This window comes from Pholis gunnellus (assembly GCF_910591455.1).
Source record: "Pholis gunnellus genome assembly, chromosome: 10".
Taxonomy (NCBI): domain Eukaryota; kingdom Metazoa; phylum Chordata; class Actinopteri; order Perciformes; family Pholidae; genus Pholis; species Pholis gunnellus.
The window spans coordinates 1,960,615-1,982,492 of NC_136537.1; the positions used below are offsets into that span (position 1 = coordinate 1,960,615).

At 41.6% G+C, this 21,878-nt stretch overlaps 1 protein-coding gene across 1 annotated transcript; it reads left to right on the forward strand.

Moving 5' to 3' along the window:
- Window positions 1-686: 686 nt before the first annotated feature.
- On the forward strand, window positions 687-21,751 carry rell2 (RELT like 2; the record flags this gene model as incomplete). Its single annotated transcript, XM_079168178.1, has 7 exons — window positions 687-751; window positions 17,363-17,572; window positions 19,430-19,492; window positions 19,793-19,847; window positions 20,412-20,588; window positions 20,678-21,483; window positions 21,606-21,751. Exons 2-7 carry the CDS (start codon window positions 17,377-17,379, stop codon window positions 21,749-21,751), a joined length of 1,443 nt encoding a protein of 480 aa, XP_079024304.1. The 5' UTR covers window positions 687-751; window positions 17,363-17,376.
- Window positions 21,752-21,878: the final 127 nt, after the last annotated feature.

A 21,878-nucleotide genomic window follows, 5' to 3' on the forward strand; every position in this document is an offset into this window, starting at 1 on the left:
TTTTTACTTAAACAATAAAGACCGATGATAAAAGAAGAATCCCAATAATGATGATGATAACAATTGTAACACTGATAGAATTCCAACCCGATGTCACGATGTGTCGGTTCAAATGGCCCCTCTGAAATAATTGTTGGCCCTTCAATAACTTAAAATATACTAATCATTATCGATATAATGTAAGGATTAAGTATATGATACCCTTAGAGAATGTTTTCGTTGTGTTTTTCAAAGTTTTACATTTTCATATATTTACATACATATTTTAATTTTTTATGGAAATTATATGTTGGAGTAAATGATTCAGTGAGACTTTGGTTATATATTTCTAAAAACAATTAGTCATTCAATTAACTGATCTTTAGAAAAGCAATACTTATTTTTACTTGTACTAACTTTATACTATATGTATACTATATGTATAATCATTATTTTAATAATGACATTGTAAAATATGTTGTGGTCTGCGAACATACTTGGATGGGTGGAGGGTAAGCAAAACAGATAGGCACCACATATTTCAGTCCATGTGAAGCTGCGTGGAGCTCAGCGGACTCTCTGGATAAATAAAGGTTCAATTCAAACTTGCAGCAGCAGTAGCCCGTGGAGCAGACAGACTCCCAGCTTCCTGTCATCCTGCCCGCCTCAGCAGATAGCCGCATCCTCTAGCTCCGAGCAGAGGACACGGAGCAGGCTGCAGCCATGGGACAGCATCTCACCAGCTGGAGCACTGGAGCTTGTCTGACCGAAGGTGCAGTATCCTGGCTGGATGTCTCTGTTTTGTGGTGTCTCGGGACCAGTTGTCTAAGTATAGCTTACTGTTTAACCTTCAGGATTCAGATAAGGTCTCACTGTGTGCTGTTGGACCGCTTGGCTTTGGGTGAACACATGACCGTGTGCCTACAGAGATGAAGATGACGGTGTGGTTTGGGTGTTATTGACTGGGTGGGGTTGATGGATGATGCAGTGAATCAACGTGACTGTGTAGGTGATGTACGCCGTCCCGTATCCTGTGCATGACAAATGACACATTCTCGCACTTTTCTGACTTGTAAGAAGGTACACGCAGTAAATAAACCCAACGTGTTTCAGGAATGAATGGAGACGACTGCTAATTTCGGCTTTATTTGACAAACCAGTGTCTATTATATCAAGGTTCTAAACTTGATAGTGTCGCATATGCTTCCATCACAACACACCGCGCCTCCCTGGACCGGACAGCATACTGTGCTAAAGGTAATTATATTACATATGGATACGGTGATTCATTTACTTTGTGTGTGAGCCGAATTGCAGTACAGTGCCACGTGATTAAATAGTCGGTATCCAACATGTTTTAGAGACCTTGGTAGCTGCCAACAAGTAAAGTCGCGGGAACTTGAAACATTTTGGAATGACGTCTCGTGAGAGTGATTCGCGGAGCATAGAATGGGCGGATGAACCCTGCGCTACAGTCTGCTCTAAATAAAGCCCGTCCAGGAGTAAGGAAGGAGTGGGGCGGCTGATGCCGTGGGGCGTGGAACTAAAGAAGGAACATTGATGACCTTTGGATAAGGTTGTGGATCCTCATTGGGAGTCCTCAGTGAGTAGAACATTGACAGTTGGTTCCTTTGGAAGAATTTCGCCTGTTCTGGAATGTAGTTCAGTCGGCTTCAGTCTTGGAAAAAAACGCAAAGATCTCAGCCTTCCCACGGGAAGTTAGTCAAATATTCATCAGATGGCACTGCTGCTGCTGCTGTAGCCTAGTTCATGCTGTACGGCATAAGCCACACATAGAAGTTTTGCTATATACTATTTCTGTCACCAGTAATAAATGATGGGGGGTTTGTACACTTCGGCGTAATGTTAATAAAAGTGCTGTTTTAAAAAGAGAAGTTATGTGTCCCATCTGTAGGGACAACACATACAAGATATATCACATACACATTTTTCCTTAAAGTGGTAATCCTCAAGATTTGAGTCGTGGTTGATTTAGAATTTCTATATAAGTGAAAACAATGACGTGGTAGAGTTTAGCATTCTGGAGTCGATGCTAAATTCCATACGAACATTGTGTGCATAGTTTCATTTTTTGTGTGTAATGGAGAAAAGTGTAATCCAGCATTTTTTCTTGAATGTCACCACAGACACCCAGTTTGTAATACTGCAAATATATAAATATTACAGTACACCATTGTGCTGCCTCCTTTGGCAATATATAGTGACTTAACAGACATTTATTGAAATGAAAATCTTTGAGATCGTCACTTTAACTGACATGTAATATACAATTAGGGCTTAAGATCCATCTGTACATATTTTATTTTTGTATTCATTTATTTATTCACATTTGCAGTTTGTGTGCAAGTCTGAGGATGATCAGGCGCTTAACCCCATTGGATTGTGTAAATTGTTTCTGTTTTTGCGCTATGGATTTGTTTGACCATTATAATGAACAAATAATTACTAGCCTATTTGTTTCTGTTGGAGTAGGAGTATGTTTATCCATCATACCTGCTTACTCCTATTTGTTCATGGGTCTGGAGGATATTCTACTCGCATGCATTGAGCAGAAGGCAAGGAAAGAAAACTGGACAACCAGAAAGAAAACACATACACATCTATGGAATATTCTGTGTTTTCAGTTAATCTGAGATGTATAAATGTTGGATTTATTTGCATGTGTTTTGGACTGTAGGAACCACACAAACAGGGAGGACAGGGGCTGACATTCAGACCAGTCACACAGTGCCAAACATGAAGGCAAATCAATCACACAGTCGAGGGGATTCACTCTTTTAAAGTGTGACGGTTTCAGGAAAATATTTAAAGGGATAGTTGGATTCTATTGTTTTTGTTTGTAAGTTAGACAAACCTATGATCCCCAAACCCGTTGTCCCCATACATTAGAAGCATGGTGATGATGATAGTCATGATAGTCGTTGTTGTCCTTTCCATTAAGTAAGTAATGTCAGTAGCACAAAGGTAAGCATAGAGTAGAAAGCAGCAACCTTCTACAAACATAGAGGAAGTGATCAAACCAAGTGGACCTCCCATTGGTCTGATGTGAACTTGTCCTGTGCCTGTCTCATGCCACTGAGCACTAAATAAAGAGCATATGAAGAGCCACAGGTATACTGGATTTTACTGGTCCAAGCTGTCACATTCAGTTCAGTACAAAACTAGGCCTTGTTGGGGATTCCACCTCGGGCAAAGAGCCCACTGTATGATCTGACTCCAAAAGACTCCACCTCCAGAAGGACCTCGCAGATCGTTTGAATTGGAATTACTTTGATGAACAACAGATGACAGACAATCTAAAAGTATTAACAATTTAATAAGTCAAGCATCAGAACATATAATGCATAGATCTATGGTTTCACAGAACACCATCAAAGATTAAGTATCCCTGGCATCAGACACAAAGTCAGGGCTCAGAATACGTATCTCTCCTCTCAGTGGTTGTGAGCCCTGTTCTAACATTTCCCTTGTTTCTTTATACTTTATGTTGAGGATTTGACCTCGTCCTGCACATGGATGTATCATCTTCGCACACGCTAGGGTAGAGGCCTCTGTGTGTGTGGGAGTCTTCCTGCTGTGGGAGTTCTGCCTGCTGAGGGAATTCTCAGGGGTGCGGTCCTGCGTCCATTTGTTGCTACACAATATCCAATGAATTTACCCATTACACAACACAACTAGTTATAAGTTTAAGCTAAACCACCTGCCTCGCCCGGAGCGCTTGAAACCTTTGCTCAATGACCACGCAACACTATTGCAATTGAGCACATACATAATTCTTATAAGTTCAATGCCTCTATATATTGTTAGCATATTTCTACAGCCTGTACAAGCAATTCAATTTGATTCATTTTGTATAACCCAAAATCCCAAATTTCAAAATGAAAATCAGAGGGCTTTACAATCTGTACACATACGACATCCTCTGTTCCTGGACCCTCACATTGGTACATGAAATACTCCCCCCAAAACTGCACTGCACTGCAGCAGCCTATTAACAGAATTATCCCATCATGATGGTTTCTGTGGTCTTTTAATAAGCTATTAATGAGAAAGTAACTGTATACTGTCAGTCGCACCTGAGCTGACAACGGTGCTCTATCACAGTGAGAACTCCATTGCTAAAAGCTAGTAATTCAGTCAGTGACAATGGTGATTCAGTGTAGTTAGTTCACTCTGTAGATTTGACTCATTCCAACTTGTACTGAACATCTCTATTGTCCTTTAAAATAGGCAGGGCAGAGTCAAAGATTTCCATCACACAAAGGAGTCCATTATGAACTCCACGCTGACGCGGTAAGAACATGCAAACCCAGAAGCCTTTCGCAGTGCGGCAACAGTGCTAGTCACTGCAACACAGGCCGCCATCGAACATCTATAATGTTACACTTTCAACATTATTTGTTGAAAAACAAATAATGCTGAGCAATGCAATGTAGCCGTAAAGCTCTGAACACACACACGTCATTGGGAGACGATTTTGTGGAGGTCATGATGATGCTGAGTCATCTCTCTGCTGCTTTCAGCTCTGTGCCTCTTTAAGCTGTGAGTGCGTGTCAGGGAGAGAGACTGGCCATGCGTCAAGAACCTTCATCTCAGCGTCAGTTTGTTTCTTCCTGCGTCTGTTTCTTTCATCTACTCTTTCACAGCCATCGTCATCAATTGAATATAACAATAAGTGATTTTGTTAGGTTGAATAGGAAGGAATGTATAATTCTGCTGGTTCATAAAAGTTGTGGCCGCCAGGGGCATTGTTTAGAATGCACTCCAGACAAGATGTTCCTTTGAGATGTTTATTGAAAGTAGACAAATGAGCGGGTGTAGTTCTAGAGATGAATTTAAATAATTAGTACAGTCTATGTTTAAATATATTAACAGGTTGTTTTAGTACTGGGCGGTATGACCATAAATGTGTATCACGTTATTTTTTAACATTCTGGCGGTTTCACGGTGTATCACGGTCTTTTATTTTTTTCCTTGACTGTGTTTTTATATAGGTTTATAGTGGCTTACTCTGCTGTCAGGAGTACATAGAATATAAAAACATGTTAATGTCAACATGTATAAAGGCTTTGATTACTAGAGGGTTTGCTCGTTTGTTAGTATAATGTTGGGATAGCAGTTTGGCTGAAGTATTGTCGCCCCAGTCAGACGTACCTTGAATCCAGTGTTTTAATCATTGCTCTGAGTCTTTCTCGACTGTCTGTAGTGGGACCATGTCCTTGCAGAGCTGGATCGTTATTGCGTTCGTAATGTCGCTCCACCGCTTGCTTTTCACTCGCGCCGACGTTACTGGTTGACGGCCGTAATCACACTCTTGGTATTCCAACACATTTTCTACTGAGGTGATGGAGTAAGTTGCTCGTGTTACCACCAGCGGCTACAACAGCAGACACAGCTCCTCTCTTGGGCACAGACTATCGGTGCATCTCCGGTCTCTTTGTTCATCCTGCATCGCTCCTTTCTGTTCTTTAATGTAACGTTACTGTAGCGACGGAGCCTCTCCCAGCTGTTAACAGACTGTTGTGCTAACGGGCTAACTAGCGAGCTGTACCCAGCATGCAGTTCGGCGGTGAAACTTTATAAATGTACAATTATTAGTGTTACAAATTGTTTATTTGTCACAAACTGTTGTGTCGTGGTGCTTTGCCCTGTTAAAGAGCGTTAGTTGTGGGTTATTAATTGTTGTGTTATAAAGTTATAACCATGATTAGGGGTCCCTCTCAATACACTTTAGACAAGTAGCTCCGACCATATCGTCCTCCGCGGCGAACAATATATTTTGCTGTCTGTTGAAGAGCGACAGCAGTTGTTTCGGCTATGCACCAGTATAACGGTGTGTGAAAAATTCATATCATACGGGAAATTAAAACCGGCCCAGCTCTCTGGGCTCTCTCTCTCGCAGACATTGGCCAAATCCTAATGTCCCCCCTTACGACTCACGGACTTTGAGGCGCGCTCCCGCGAAGTCCGTGAGGGTTTAGTTCTGTCCCTCTGTCAAATCATCGAGTGTTTGAGGCTCTCTCGCAGACATTTTGAGCCCTTAATGAACCCTTTCCGCAAGTCAGCATGGTATGCTGACTTAGCCTAAGGGAATTACCCACAAATCATTGCAATGTGATGTTAAACACGGGGTAACCAGTGGACGCATGGAAACGTACAAAAAAAAGGTAAACAAAGAGGACGGCTCACTGTGTTCAGCCTGGAGTATTACATTTACACAGAAACATTAAGGGTTAAAGATGGAACAAAAAATAAAATCAAAGAATATTTATTTATTTATTCATCAAATATTAGATTTTGTCATTGAAGCTGTTTTGACAAAAACGAGTAAATAGATTATATGAAGTTACTTCTCATCTTGTGAGTAAAGATCCTGGAAGACGTTCAAATCAGGGAGTACAAAGTATAAAATAAATACACACAATTATACATCATATTTGTTGTCATTCTCATGGTAACGCGATATGTTGCAGCAAAGTGCTCTCCCGTTCCTATTTACACCATCTCAAGCCCTCACAGCCTCTCACACTCAACCACTTACCAGGTGACGTCAGTGAGTCCTTGAGGGTTCAGGGTTTGAGGGTTTAGGGGGGACATTGGGATTTGGCCATTTTGAGCCCTTTATGAACCCTTATCGTAAGTCAGCATTACATGCAGACTTAGCCAAGGAAATTACCCACAAATCATTGCAAAGGGAGTTCCCCTTTTCTCTTCATTTTTTTCATCTTCATCGGGGTCACTGGTGGAGACACCAGAAGATGGCATTGAACCGACTTCGGCTCATGGCTGACACTGGAAAGCGGAAATTGTAAGGCGATACTTTCCTCCAGCAGTCATCTTTTGTAGGGCACCTCACCAGTCCACAGAAAATTACGACGGACAAAAATCTGAAAAACGCGTTCTTTGTTAGGGGTTTCCATCTGAATTTTTTTCCTGCCGCCTTCAGTTTCTGTGCCATCTTATTTGTGTTTGTAATGATAGTACGTACCACAGAGAGGTTGAAAAACAGCTTGACAAGTTGGAAGGGTGACCACCTTGATTCTCGGCTGATAGTTGGGGCCACTTGAATGATGAGGGTGAAAGTTGTGTGGGAGAGGCTGCGTGTCAGGGTTATCTATCTCAAGCCATTTTACAGTCTCCTCCACTTCCTCTTCACCTCTCTTTTTGTGTAGTGGGGGTCTGTGCAGGCTGTGCTGATGTTTAGCTGGATGGGGTCGTTGACACACTTCTCCGACCTATGCTCAGTACAGGTGTGGTCAATGGCTTTGCTCTTTGTCTTGAACATGTGAGCTTCGAGGGGGGTGCTGGAGGTGCAGGTCTTCTCTTTGTCCCGGATGGTAGTGGGGGGGGACTGACGATGATGGCCCTGGTTGCTGACTGAGCCCAGGTGGTTCATCTGTGTCCTCCTCATCCAGACAGATTTAGAATGAGTTGCTATCACTACTGTAATAATAATTCTATTCACCAATTTGTAGCTCCATGCAAATATGAAATCTCCATAGGACAATATAGTAGAATAACAGTAATAGTACAATGATAGCATGCAAAATACTTGTAGTCACAGATGAAACACATACCGTGACTTTCTTTTTTTTCTCGGTTGGGTGGCAGCAGGAGAGGCCAGTGGAGGCTCCCAGTCCTAAAGAATAAACAAGATTAGAAATAGTTTATGCAACTACCAATACAAATAATTGTTTCAGCTAGACAGCTAGAAGACAAGTAATAACTACTCAAATGTGGTCAAGTGAACAAAACATCCTAAACTCAAATACATACAATGGATAAATAGCATGTGGAAAAAGTGTCTCTCCACCAAAAGTGACTATGTAGCAAACAACACAAACCAGAATAGCACAAAGATATAGAACACATGTGAAACATGAAATAAATATAGGGCAAACCAGCCGCGATATGAATAATCGTACTTGTCTATGACCGGATCAATCCCACTCACAAACAAATCCTCCTCGTCTGTGGCATAATCCTGGTTGCTGTCGGAATCCTCAAAAATCTTGTGCAATGCTTCTTCGACGGAATACTTTGTTTTCCTTTTTATTTTTAGCCATTGCAAAAACCAAGTATTTATGGTCGAAGACGTGGTCTCTGTAAGTAGCAGACTTGCTGTGCGTAATAGAGCACGACTGAGTATGCGGGTAGCTCAGTTACGCGTGACTGTATACGTCCCCAGGAAAGCTCGATTTGCACATGTAATACGTCGTTAGAAAGCCTTAAGTCTCCTCTAGACGAAGGGCTTGACAAGCCTTACTAATGAAATGCAGTCAAACAAAAACAGAGCAAATCCACGTTTTCAGGGCACGGTAAAGATAGCTCGGTCTCCTGGCTTCAATACATTACTGTCAGTGAACACTCAATGCTTAGCCAGATGCTAACATAGTGAAATATTGAAAACCGGCGTCATTATGATCGCCAAAGTCATTTTTAGACACAGACACACCAGAATGGATCATCAGGAAAAAAACGCATGTGACCCCCCAAATTATGACCCCGTTGATTGACGGCTTATATCAGAGAAAAAATAGGTTTGTAGTAAAAGTACTTGCCTTTTCTGAAGCCGCTAGCTCCATGCTAACATCCGCTAGTACATCCACTAGTAAAGTCGGGTGTGTCCTGTAACTTTCGCCTTCGAAATGCTGCAAGATGCTTGCAGCGGTTATTGCGACTTTAGACAGTGTGTGTTTGGGCTCGTCTTCTGAAAAATCCATAAGCAATAAAAGAAAATCAATGTTTTCTTTGCAAAGATGAGGATTTCGTGAATGCTGGGATACCAAACATGTCCATGTTTATTGATGTAGAGTGCGTGAGCAAGCCATGGGGAGGGGAGGGGACGCCTGCGAGGAGTTGAAGAGGTTAAGTAACCCTTTCTCTCTTCCTCAGCCGCGGAAACACTCATCCACGGCTTCATCACCTCTTGACTGGACTATTGCAACAGCATCCTGTACGGCTCACCCACCAAACTCATCAATAAACTACAATACATCCAAAGCTCAGCTCCCTGTCTGCTCTTCCACTCCCGCACCAGATATCACATCACACCAGTCATTCAAAACCTCCACTGGCAAAGAATCCAGTTCAAAATTGTCCTTGTTACATACAAAGCCCTTGTCCTTTCATACCTTTCGGGCCTTCTGCTCCGACTCACTCCCACCCGCAACCTTAGATCCGCCGACGCCAACCTCCCCTTGAACTTGTCTTTTAAAAGTATTTATTCTCTGGCCAGAGAAGAGGCACAGTTACACATAGTCACTCAGACTCTGTAGAAGTGTGCACTCTAGAAGTAAAAATCACAGAGTTATAAAGAGAGTGATCAAGGGAGGGGGCCTGTGTACTGGAACATCATGTTTCAGGCTGTGCAGGCCATGGTAGTAAAGTATAAGAGGTGCTTTATCTGTGTAACAACAGACACACATATATACGTTTTATCCTTAAGGGACAGAACATGTGAATATACCTCAGGTACTTGTTATCCAACACAGAGAAGAAGAGGATATGGGTGCAGGCAGTCAGCTGCTGCATGGATCACAAGTCTCATGATGCAAGCATATGATAGACTGTTTCACAACAAGTATATAAAACTGTTCTACTTATAAGAATATAAGATACTCATAAGAATATCAAGTTTCCATTATACAACCAGCAAGATACATTTGAGCACGTATTTTAACACAAAGGATGAAGGTGTACTGAGTTCAGAGCTAAAGTACAAGCACTTAAGCATTTACACAATATACTAAGACATTTTCCATTATACCTTCTCCATTGCTGCCCCCTCCCTCTGGAGCTCTCTCCCCCAGCACCTCAGACATTCACCATCACTCACCACTTTCAAAACTGCACTTAAAACTCACCTATTTAAATCTGCTTGTTGTGTATGTTTTTGTTCCTTACTGTTATGTCATCTCTTTTGTTCATATCGTAATTGCTTTTATTGTTTCTGTTTTTACCATGTAAAGTGCCTTTGAGTACCCTTTAAAGCACTAGACAAAATAAATGTATTCTTATTATCACTGTGAATAAATGGAGCTGAGTATTGGATTTCATTTATTAATCATCATTATACCACTTGCTGTATTGTGAATTACATTTTTATTGATTTCACAAAGACGGTGACGTAAAATAAGTTGTTTTGAAGGTGTTCAGGGCTGAGTGCTAATGATAGAGTATGTACGCTTACTATCAATGCTTAACCACCCTAAAAAAAAACATGTGGATGTGGATGGGTGGCGTTATTGGACCCTGATAAGCCAGCAGGAGGGCAACACTGATAAGCTGCTATATGTAAACGCAGTCTGTACACTGTTTGTATGCATATATTTTTTGTCAGGACATTCACAATTAGATGTTATGTGTCGTATACACATAATTATATACATATGTTAATATATATATATATATATATATATATATATATATATATATATATAAAAGTTCCCTTGTTCCCTTGATATTTTTCTCTTTTTCTTCTCACACACTGTCGCTAAGCCTCTGTGTAGATAGACAGAAAAGGTCTATCTCCACTGTGCAGGGAGGGCACACGCTGCCTGCTGGTTTGAGCTTCTTATCCAACGCACACATTTTTACATTGTTTATCAACCAAATCTCAACAGCGTTTTTTCTGTGTTTTTGTTGCCACACCACATTGACTTTCACATGTTTGGATGTGTCCACCGTTGACCGGCAGGAAAATGGTAAGAACTACTGTATCTATTTGCCAGCTATCATGGGGTGACTGTGGCTCAGTGGTAGAGCAGGGTCGTCCTTCAATCAGAGGATCAGCAGTTCGATCACCGGCTCCACTAGGCCATGTCAATGTGTCCTTTGGCAAGACACTTAACCCCAAATTGCTGTGCCTGCGATGTATGAATGTGTGTGAATGTTAGCTAGAGTCCTGATGGGTAGGGGGCACCTTGCATGGTGGCCCCTGCCATCAGTGTATGAATGGGTGTGAATGTCACGTAGTGTTAAAGCAATTTAAATGTTCAGAAGACTAGAAAAGCGCTATGCAAGTACAGACCATTTATCTGGCATAAAGACAGATGCTACAAGGTTTCTGTATTTTGCAAGGCCTGTGCATTTGTAAGAGTTTATAGCTATGGCAAAATTACACAAATTGCATATTTAAAAAAAGGTCTTTAAGGTAAATACATCACTACAAGATAAATGGGCTATACAAGCTTGTGTATGTCATGCATGTGCAGTGTATCTTTGTGTGGTATCTGTTGATGCTCGCTACATGGTTTAATTTGATCTGTTCTTCTGTTCTTTCTTTCGTTAAGCAGACAACTGGCTTTCATTCTTGTGGTTTAATGTGATATATGGTATTTTCCCCAGATACTAGTTAAGATTCCTTTGCTGAGGCAGTACCTGAACCTCTGTTTTCTGTGTCAAATTATTTTTTACAATTGAATTTACTTAGGAATATGCATTGTTTAATTAAGGTCTTAAAATTACATATTGACACAGGGCAATGAATTTAGGTAATAATTAAGGCCCTGTCTTAAGACTGTTATCTTTTAACTTGATAATCTCTTTATGTGTACATACATTCTTAAACACATTTACATTTAATCAAACCAACTGGCACACAGTAAACCTGGGGGATTCAGGGCTCCTGTTGGCCTGGTTGATAATCTAGCCTTGACCACATTTGTCATTTTTTTGTCACATTTGTCATTGCTGTGAGATTGTGTTTGGGATCCAGTCAGACATAAAAATAAAACTTACAGTTTTGTTTCTGTCATTCGGCTTGGGCTGTGCTTGTCTTCCTCTTAGCTGCAGACAAACACTAAACTGTTGAACCCATAGTTGTAGGACGAGCCGAGAACTGCAGCCCTGGTTCAGTAGGGTCTGATTGCAGCCACATTGGTACCACGCAGTGATCAGAGAGTCCCAAAGCTGCAAGGGGGACAGAGAGATAAGCATCATTTGTTGTATCAATCTTCCAGGCCCAATCCCAATGGCCCCCCTAATACCTTCAATCCTGAACCCTCAGGGACTCTGACCTCACCTGTAAATACGAATGGGACAGCATTTTGCTGTGAGATATCATGTTATCTTGACATTTTTATAAATGTTTTTTATTTTTTGCTTTTTACTCCCTGATTTGAACGTCTTCCAGGCTCTTGCCTCACGAGATGAGAGGTATTTGTCAAATAATCGATCCGGCTTCCATTGGTAACCCTGTGTATAAGATAGATAAATAGATAGATAGATACTTAAGTCATCTTAAATATCAAATGCACAATATATACAATAAAATATAATAATATTAAATTAACTAACCAAACAATAGGGCAAAGATTTAACAAACAAACAAAAACAAACAACAGTGTTACAGTGTTATAAATGTTGTTTAAATGATCTGGCCAGAGGTGATTTATTGTACATTCTAATGGCAGAGGGCAGGAATGTTCTCCTGTATCTGTCCTTGTGACAGCGGAGCTGGATGAGTCTGTTCGAGAAAGTGCTCCGCTGTCCCTGCAGTAGGTGGTGGAGAGGGTGGTCCGGGTTATCCATTATGGATAATAGTTTCTTCAGTGTCCTCCTCTCCACCACCTTTTCCAGACTGTCCGGTTTACAGCCAATGATAGAGCCGGCCTTCTTAACCAGATTGTTAAGTCTGTTGGCTGCTCCCCCAGCAGATGAAGTACAGTGCACTGGCCATAAAGTCACATTGCTATGAATTGTTGGTAATTCTGCAGAAATGGATCCAAAAACAGTCAGTTTTAACTTCGCTAGTAGAACAACAATCACCTCAGTTTTTTTCTTTAAAAGGCACCAACGTTGTCCTGTAGCCCCCGACACCCCCAAATTCAGGGGCACTCGGTACCAGAGGAGTAGCATATACCGTCGAAAAAAATGCACTTATCGGGAACAAATATAATGGCAGATATTATATACCAAATTTTAAAAAAAAGTCCGGGCAACAATATCATGTAAGCCATTTTTACACACTCCAAACACAATTCTACACAACTAATATAATCAACTACAAGATGTACCACAATATCACCGTATTTTTCGCCATGAGTCCGCCTGCTACGCACTCCGGTCTGAGCTACCAACACAAAGCTAAAAGCTAACACGGATAACCAATATATCAGAAAGCAAGAGAATTCGACACAGATTCCAGAGATATCTTCAAAATGTCTCTCCGTGAAACCATTACAGAACTATGAGCAAACAAGCAGGGTATGAGGGGGGGACGATTTGACTTTCGGTGTATCGGATTTTACGCTTCGCAGGGGATTGCGCGGTTTTGATTCTGACTGGCTAACGATTCTGTCAATCTTTCCCATGTGCGCCCAGCTCAATTCTATAGGCTCTGACGTATCGAAGGAGGGTTCATTGACTGAAATCGACCAATGGGCTGCTGACTTAGGTCTACATAGACACAGAGAAACTGCAGGCAGACGAGAAAGCTCCATGGATCACAGACACAAAACAGGGCTCAGAGAGGATTCAGGCTCTCAAAATGAAGCCAAACTGCTGTATTTGGATAGATTGAACACTATTAGTGATAAAACAAGTTAAATATATAGTATAGAAAATTACAATGGAACAGCTGGTTCCACAATTTGGGTGACCTTGCCTGACCTCTCTGTACTAAAACCTCTCTAATTTTGTTCTGCTTCACTTTATCAAAGTCAAAATTTGCAGAGAGACTGTTCACATATTGTGCTATGATTTGGGAGAGGTTTTAGACTTGCAGCTGCATCATTCCAAAGAAACAATAACAATAAAAGTGCTTTTTTTTTCAGGCGAACCTGAAACTTTTCAAGTTGAGCTTTGTGACATCTTCATTTACTCTTAACCAGTAACATATACACTGATATTTACACATCTGAACAAATCGCACAAGTGTTACCTTTATTATAACATCAAAACTAGTCAAATATACCTTGAAGTTGCAGAAATACACTCTTTTTAGTCTGGGTATGCGATTTTCGAGCAGAGGCCTAAAAATAGGGCTAGGGCCCAAGAGGTTCCAGCAACGTGAGTCGCATGGACGTTGCAGAGTGAAGGTATATATAGTCCGGAATATAGCCTTGGTGACGTCATGGCTATGTCACAGGGTCTCCCTGGTGTTCCCGTGGCTCTCGTCCAATGAGGAACCTGTGTTGTGGTTTGAACCAAATCTCACACTCAGGTGAGGCCTGCAAGCACGATTTCACAATCTAGGCTTTGTTGTGTAAAAACAACTTAACGAATTGAGTTCGAGGCGTTTACTTAGATTCAAGCAATAGTTTTATTTATCACAGAGATATTAGCCGAGCAGTTAAACGTGCACGGTCCTAACAGTTCCTCTCCGATTGAGAGCAACGTGAAAAGGCCCCTAGACACGGAAGCGCAGTAAGTTTTGTAGGTTCTCCTTAGAGGAGCCTATTGGTCAAAGTCAAGTTGCAGGCGGGATCGATTCTAGCAGAGCGACGGCCTGGTTGGAGCACTGAGCATATCCGCTCGCACCGGCTCTCGTCCGGGATCCTCCTTCGATGCGTCATCAGTGTGTGTGTATGTTGTGAAAGCCTAGCCTAACAGGCTCCAAAGTGTGACGTCTACGTTTTGCTATCCCAAGCTGTGGTATGTACTGTTCTCAGCTGGCAGTTTACTCCAAGATTTGATATCAGTGTATAGTTGCCCAAGCGTGTCCTTCAGAGTTACAGTTTTCTCATTCCTTTGTACAGGCGAGTGCTAGAGCGCCCCGCTTGGAGTTTTAAACCTTCATAACCTGTAACTCGCAACTCCGCGAATTAGCACATAAAGCTCTGATTAAATTTATTTACATAACAGCTTGCAGGCCTCTCTCTTTGTTTTAACCACATGGTGAAATACGAAAGAGTAAAAAAGGGGCGGGGGGATTGGGAATGGAGGGAAAGGGGTTATTGCAGGGCAGGGGGGAGGAGCTGGAGTCGGTAATGTGGGTGGGGCAAGTGGAAAAGTCAAGGGTCATGTAGTTGACAGGTAGAAAATGGCTGTCAACAGGTTTGGAGAGGTGGGAATGTGGCTGAAGGAAGGGAGGCTCAGAGAAGCAGATTGTGTCATCCTGTAATTAAAAACCCACTCACACCAGAAAATGGCATAGACTACCACGCTAGCCGGATGGGCTGGAGCTATTCAGTTTCTGGAGCCTCTTTGTATTTTCTCTTAGTCCTGGTCACACCAGCATTTAACATTGTGAAATGGTGGCAATTCCATAGTGTATTGAAATTGACGCGATTAGTTGATTCCCTCCAACAAGACAATATAAGTCTGCACAATTGTGATGGACTTTTGTAATGATCGCAAAAGTCTGACTTTGGGTACGGCAATTGTGAATGGTGAACCTATGGGTTATTTTCCTTCACATATTTAAAAGTGCTGTATTTATGAATGTTATTAGTTGCCTGTAATGATTAACACAGGATACGAATAGGGTCTGTTATTGTTATTGTTAATATTTTAGTTGACCTGGTTTGTATAAATTGTGACGGGGGAAGTGACACGAGAGGAGAAGGTGCGCGCCAACAGGAGAAGCTGTCGGTGTTTAGTGGACTCGGAGAGCACGATTTGCCGGTGACTGCTCAGCAACGGACCAGATAGGAATTCTTTCCTGGGATTACAGAGCGGGAGTCTGCACGGGGGGTCTGCACGGAGTACCACCAGTTTAACCGGCGGTGTTGAGGTAGCGTGTGTTCAGCAGATTAAGGAGCTACGGCATCTCGTACGCTTCCGCCTGTCATTGACTTTGCGTCGGGGTTTGATTTTGTCATCGGACTGTTTTGCGTTAAGAAACTTTGGAACTGGGTTTGAGCTACAACTTGTAAATGTTTGGTTTATTGTGCCGGAGTAGAGCGGGAGCCTCACGGTTATTTTGTTTTGCTGTATCCTGTATGCTGAATTAATTTGATTTGTATTAATATATTGTGTTATATTTAACTGACTGTGTGGTTTCTTTTATGTCTGATGTGGTCTGTGAATAATAGAGAAGACGTTTCAGCGTGTTTTTGGTACCCTCAACTGTTACGCAGTCAGACGTAGTGTCTGTATACCTGACCAATTCAGATCCGCCCGTAACTTTTAATTTTAGCGTAAGTACTTTTCCCTTCTTAGGTTAACATAATTAGGTGAATTGTTACACTTTGACACACACATTTTGAGACATTGACTAATAACAAGCCATCCTGACAGTGCTGGCCTTTGAAGGGACAGAGCCGGAGAGTCCAAAATAAGGAAGCCATCGTAGCTTTTAATCTGTGTTGTGCGATTCACTGTTCACACACAGTGTAACATTTAAGCTAATGAGCTAACGAGTTTTCTAACTGGCCATTTGCTAACTGACTTTAGTACTTTGTTCACGGTCAGTTAGCAAACTCTTGTTAGCTTTCCTCAACCACTAACACAACAATAAATTCACACAGTTTATTCAAAAGACATGTTTGTAACACTTAGTCTTATAACTGCCTGTAAGCCATTTTTCTTTTGTGGAACAGTTTTCAAGGCAAAAAATTAGTGTATCTTCCTTATATTCTTTGAAATATCTGAAAGGTCACTTTATATGGATCTATCTTCCTCCCTTTCTCTGTTTCCTAGACCTACTCTTGATGTTGACCAGTCTGCAACAGAAGGCTTGATGATGATTTGAACCAACCACAAAGCTTGTACGTTTTTTAAACTTATACTATGCCTCTGTCTCAATTGACTGAGGTTAGGACTGGGAGGTGTTACCACTGGCTTAAATGTTCTTTATTATTCTCGTAAAAACTCCAAAACATTTATGTTGTCCAGAAACTAGCTATGAGCATGTGTGTTATACGCATTTTGAAGTATCGCATTGGAAACAATGGCATGATTCGATAAAACTTGCACTAGCTTGAGGTGTTTTTTGCTTGCTTTGTTGAGAAAGAGTTGACTACATCCGTTATGGAAACGCATTTGCCAAATAAATTCTGACTAAGAAAACAATTTAATTCACATGACTGATCAGTCATCTTCAGTGTTCTTTCTGGATATTCGAATATTCTTGGTCTCCAGACAGCATTAAACATGGCCAATTCTAGCAGACATGAAAGAACAATTACTAATTGCCGTATTGAAACAAATTAAAAACATTTTTTATCGCACATGAATTAGATTCAATTTCCAGTTACGGTTCCAGTTTGCAACCTCTACTTCCTCTACTCTGTTTACTGGCAGATTGCAGCCATGCCTAAAGCATAGTCTATACACGAAGTTCTGACGAAACTACGCTGTAGTCGAGTTTATCCACTACAAACCAGTTGTTAGAAACACGCTTAATATAAAAACCTAAAACCCTCATTGCTCAACTTCAAATATTAAATCTAATCTTTCTCTCTTCATGACTCAGACTGAACCTACGTTATGACTGAATTAGAAGCTTCTGGGGTGGTGGATAATCCCCCGCCCTACATAATCTTTGTGGTGGTCTTCCTCTTCTTCCTCACCGGACTGCTTGGCTTCCTCGTCTGCCACCTGCTGAAGAAGAAGGGCTACCGCTGCCGCACTGGAGAGATGGACGATGAAGAGGAGGAGGAGAAGCTTGGAGGAAATGAAGACGGTGGGTTGAGAATAGACAAGCAGGTCACAAGTACCTAAAGGGACACTGAACAGGTTGCATTCAATTTACTGGTCTCGGAGAGTGCCATTCAGCCTGTGCATAATGTTTGTGGGCTCTGTAGAAGTTTTCGGATGTCATCACGGTTATCAAGTGCTTAAAGACCACACATTCCTAGCAGAAAGTCTGTGTTTAAAAGAATGGGCAATTACCAGTGTTGGGAATGAAAAAGAGCGTATTTGAGTTATCAGCAAATATGAAAACTAAATTATTGACATCAATAGAATTATTAATGTCAGTAAGAATGAATTACTTAAATTTAATAAAGTAACAATTATTAATAATAGCGGGGCACCACACTGAGAACAGGGACCAATAACCAAACTATAACTAAGTCTCATAATTAGTGTTCACTCACGATGATGTCAACAGTCAAAGTACTATTACACATTCAGAGTGAACAGTGAAGGTTTGAGTTCGAGCAACAGACCACATATCCAGTTATCATCACAATACATGCACGAAGTAATCACAGACAGCTGCTCTTTAAAATATAACAGAGCTTATTAAGTTCCAATTATGTCAACTAATATCAAAACTAACAACAACTACTATACATTTATGAGCACGCTATGAGAGAGAGAGAGAGAGCGAGAGAAGCTCAGACAATGGCAGATGCAATCTAGAACCTGGCTACGTCATGTGGGACTACACGTTGAAGATCAGTCGGACTATCAAAATGGAGGTGTAGTTTCACTCGTGACCACCCCTCCCGAGACCTAAAATGGCGAGAGACAATAGAAATCGTCATGTGTCTGAGGTAGTTAGCTCAACCGGTATATACATATGTAGCTAACGCTATACTGTATGTGTGCGTTAGAAGAAGAGAGAAAGCAAACAAAACAAAATTAATCCTCCGAAACAAAGCAGATCCTTACCACCGCGGTGGAATACGGAGGATTACTATTTAATCACAGAAACCCGGCTCACGATCTTATACTCGCCCAGCCGCGGTTCTGACCTTTGAACTGATAAAATAGCAACTGCTGACCCCACTAGCGGTGACTGAACAATCTCTAAACACGATTGCAGCAGTATGAAATGAATGCATATTCACTTCAACAATAACATTACTGATCTTGGTCGTTAATCTCTGCGATTATTGAGCATACACAACAGCAACAATAACACAGTAACTTAAACAAAACACAAACAAGATAATAAACGCACTATGACCTAAATCTGACCAGACTCACTAAGCTAAACATTTTACGGTGAGATGTCCTTCTCTGTTAATGGTTTCTCTGTTAAACTCAGGCTGTGCAGTTCTCAATCGAACATTACATAGACTTTGTACTAGGGAGCTGGCAGTGTATGTCCGGACCAACTTATTTGAACATTTTTGTATTCTCAAGTACACCTCTTCCACTTAATGTCTGAGTTCAGTTTTGCAGTGCATGTGTGAAAGAAACATTATTCTATACTCTAACACTCAAAAAACGATGTGGTCTTCTTTGAAGTCTGTATCACAAGTGCTCTCACACACACTGATTTAATCAAACATAAACTTACTTTGATACATATAACTGTATATGCACACGTATGAGCATTCATACACTTGTAAACACACAAACACAGACGCTTATACAGCTGAAGATAGTGGAGTTCTCTGAATGGCATGGTAACTATTTGAAAAAAAACATTTGCAAATGAGGGATAGCTCTAAACCTCTTGTCTCTTCTTGTGAACTTGAGTGAACCAACCCTTTAACCAGTGTTGGTTGACAGACCAATCTAGACCAGTTTAGGCAAAAATGAAACGCTGAGGGTTTAATCTGTTTGTTGTTCTGCTGTGTTTCAGATGAGGTCGAGGAGAACCAGGACACAGTGGAGCAGATCCTCAAATGCATTATTGAAAATGAAGGTGACCAAAGAATTGCTGAATAGTAGTTTGGATATTGTTTCATTTACTTCAAGTTGAAATTAAAAGTCATCAACATTAATCTATTCACTTCTTTGCTGCTACACTGTGATCTGTATCCGCATCCTGTTTTGGGGATGATACATGTGATGGATAAAAATGACATACATATCCTGCAATACATAATGCATTTGCCCTGCAATTTTATTCTTATCAGAGGAGATCAGCATGTATCGGCAAATCCATCTACCAGTACTTATTTAGTGCAACTCTTTTATGGGTTCTTCCTGTTGTTTCTTCCAGCTAACATGGAAGCCTTCAATGAAATGTTTGGAAACCATGTGCACCATGACCCCAGGTAAACCCATCCAACAGTCTGTATTCGTGGGACACATTTCTGTCTGTTGACTGCATGTTAATGTCACAAGGACACAACTATTTATTTTTTAGCCTCAAGCTCCAAAATTCTGGAATCTCCTAAAATGAACATCAACAATGTATTTTTTCCTCATTAGTAGCTTGAATGTTGCTGAGCAGTCACACTACTTCACGGTTTCCCATATCTCACTACTGTATGTGATATATTCAATCATTTTAAAACCAGCATTCGGGAACATGTATTAACTTGTGTTCATGCCTCCAAAAAATGTCAAGGGTGAACAATTTTAATTTTAAAGACTGCTAATCACTGATTTTGCCTTGTCATCACCAATATTAATATTCTGACAGACTAAGGCAATTAGATTTTCTAACTTTAATTGTTTAACATTGCCAAAATGATGTGCCAGACAACACCAAATGTCGGCTTACATGCAGCCCGGAGAAGCGTAATTGCAGCTTTAGACTACACACATTACATACTATACACATACATATACATAATGATGTTCATGGGAATACTAATGATAATGTTGATGTCCAGGTTGCGTAAGGAGTCCGTTGGTGGTGTTCCTCCCCATCACCACACAGTCCACTCAGGTACCGACCACAACTCCTGTCACCTCTGTGCCCAGGTCCAATCTAAAAAGGGCCGAAGACAAAGTCGAACAGCCCGCTTCAAACAACGACCGGGAGAGCAGACTGTCTTCTCTGTTGGCAGGTAGCAAACAATACAACCACTTAAGCAGAGTGCAAGTTTGGATAGAGTCGCAGAAATATCTAATCCTGAATGTATCAAAATCCTTTCAGGTTCCGGGTGACGCACACTGACAAGAAGCTTCACGGAGGTCCTAATCCATTGGTCAGTTCAGGAGACCAGCTGGATCAATCCCAGGACAGCGAGGAGCGGAAGGACGGCGGTTACAATCTGAGAAGCATGTTCAAGGATGTCCGATCACCTTCAGAGGGCTCTAATGGGGTTACTGTGAATGTGGGAAAACGCAGGAAAAGTGTAACCATATTTGGGTTAAGACGGGGCAGCGACCCCGCTGGCATTAAAGTAAGAGAAGTGACACGAAGGGAGACTGGAGGTGTTAGATTCGCTATTCAGCAGCAACCTGTAGTGCTGGAGGAACTGTTGCAGGCAGAGAACATTGAAGTTGCTAATGGGAGTGATACTAAACCTGGTATCAACCCTGAAACCGAGCCCTCAAACAGTCAAACTCCTGCTTCACCTCAGCGTGCGGCTAAAATTTCAGGTTCTGTTAATTCTCCCTCTTCTCAAAGTAAGGATCTGGCCCATGCTCCTGAGAATGGCTCTAAACACAGGCCTAGTCCTGAACCTGGTACAAACCATATGTTCAAACCTTCCGTTGGGACTTCTGTAGCTTCTGCCCCCAGCTCTCTTCCCATTTCATCTCCTGCTTTATCTGGACATTCATTTAAGACAACAGAGAAAGAAGGAGATGTTGGTGAGGATAAGGTGTTAAAAAATGAAGAGACATATGATCCTGGACCGCTACAGACCTCTACACCCATTGCCCCCATGCCTGGATCCATTCCAGGTTTCACTCCTGTCATTCCTACTGGTCAACCTGAACCCTGTTCAAGCCCAGGTATTTCAGTTACCCAAACTCCCCCTGACCCAAGCTCTGGCCCATATCTGCAATCAGGTTTTGATGCAAGCCTAGCTTTAATAAGCTTAGGTTCATCTCCTCCATCTTCGTTACCAATTAAGACCCTATCCTCTTCATTACAAATGCCCATATCACCCGTGGGGGTCACACCAAGCCCCAAACTAAGCTCAAGAAATACACCATCAGAGGCTGCAAAGACAGCCTTTACCTCAAGCCCCAAACTCCCATCAGGCCCAGCGATGACTAGCCAGGCCCCTGTTCCATCTTCATCCTTTGGAAAAAGTGCAAGTCCATTACAAGCACCAACTCCCTTACCTCTTACTGCTAGCTCCAAACTTGACACCATACCAGTATCACCACGAACCCCCTCTTCT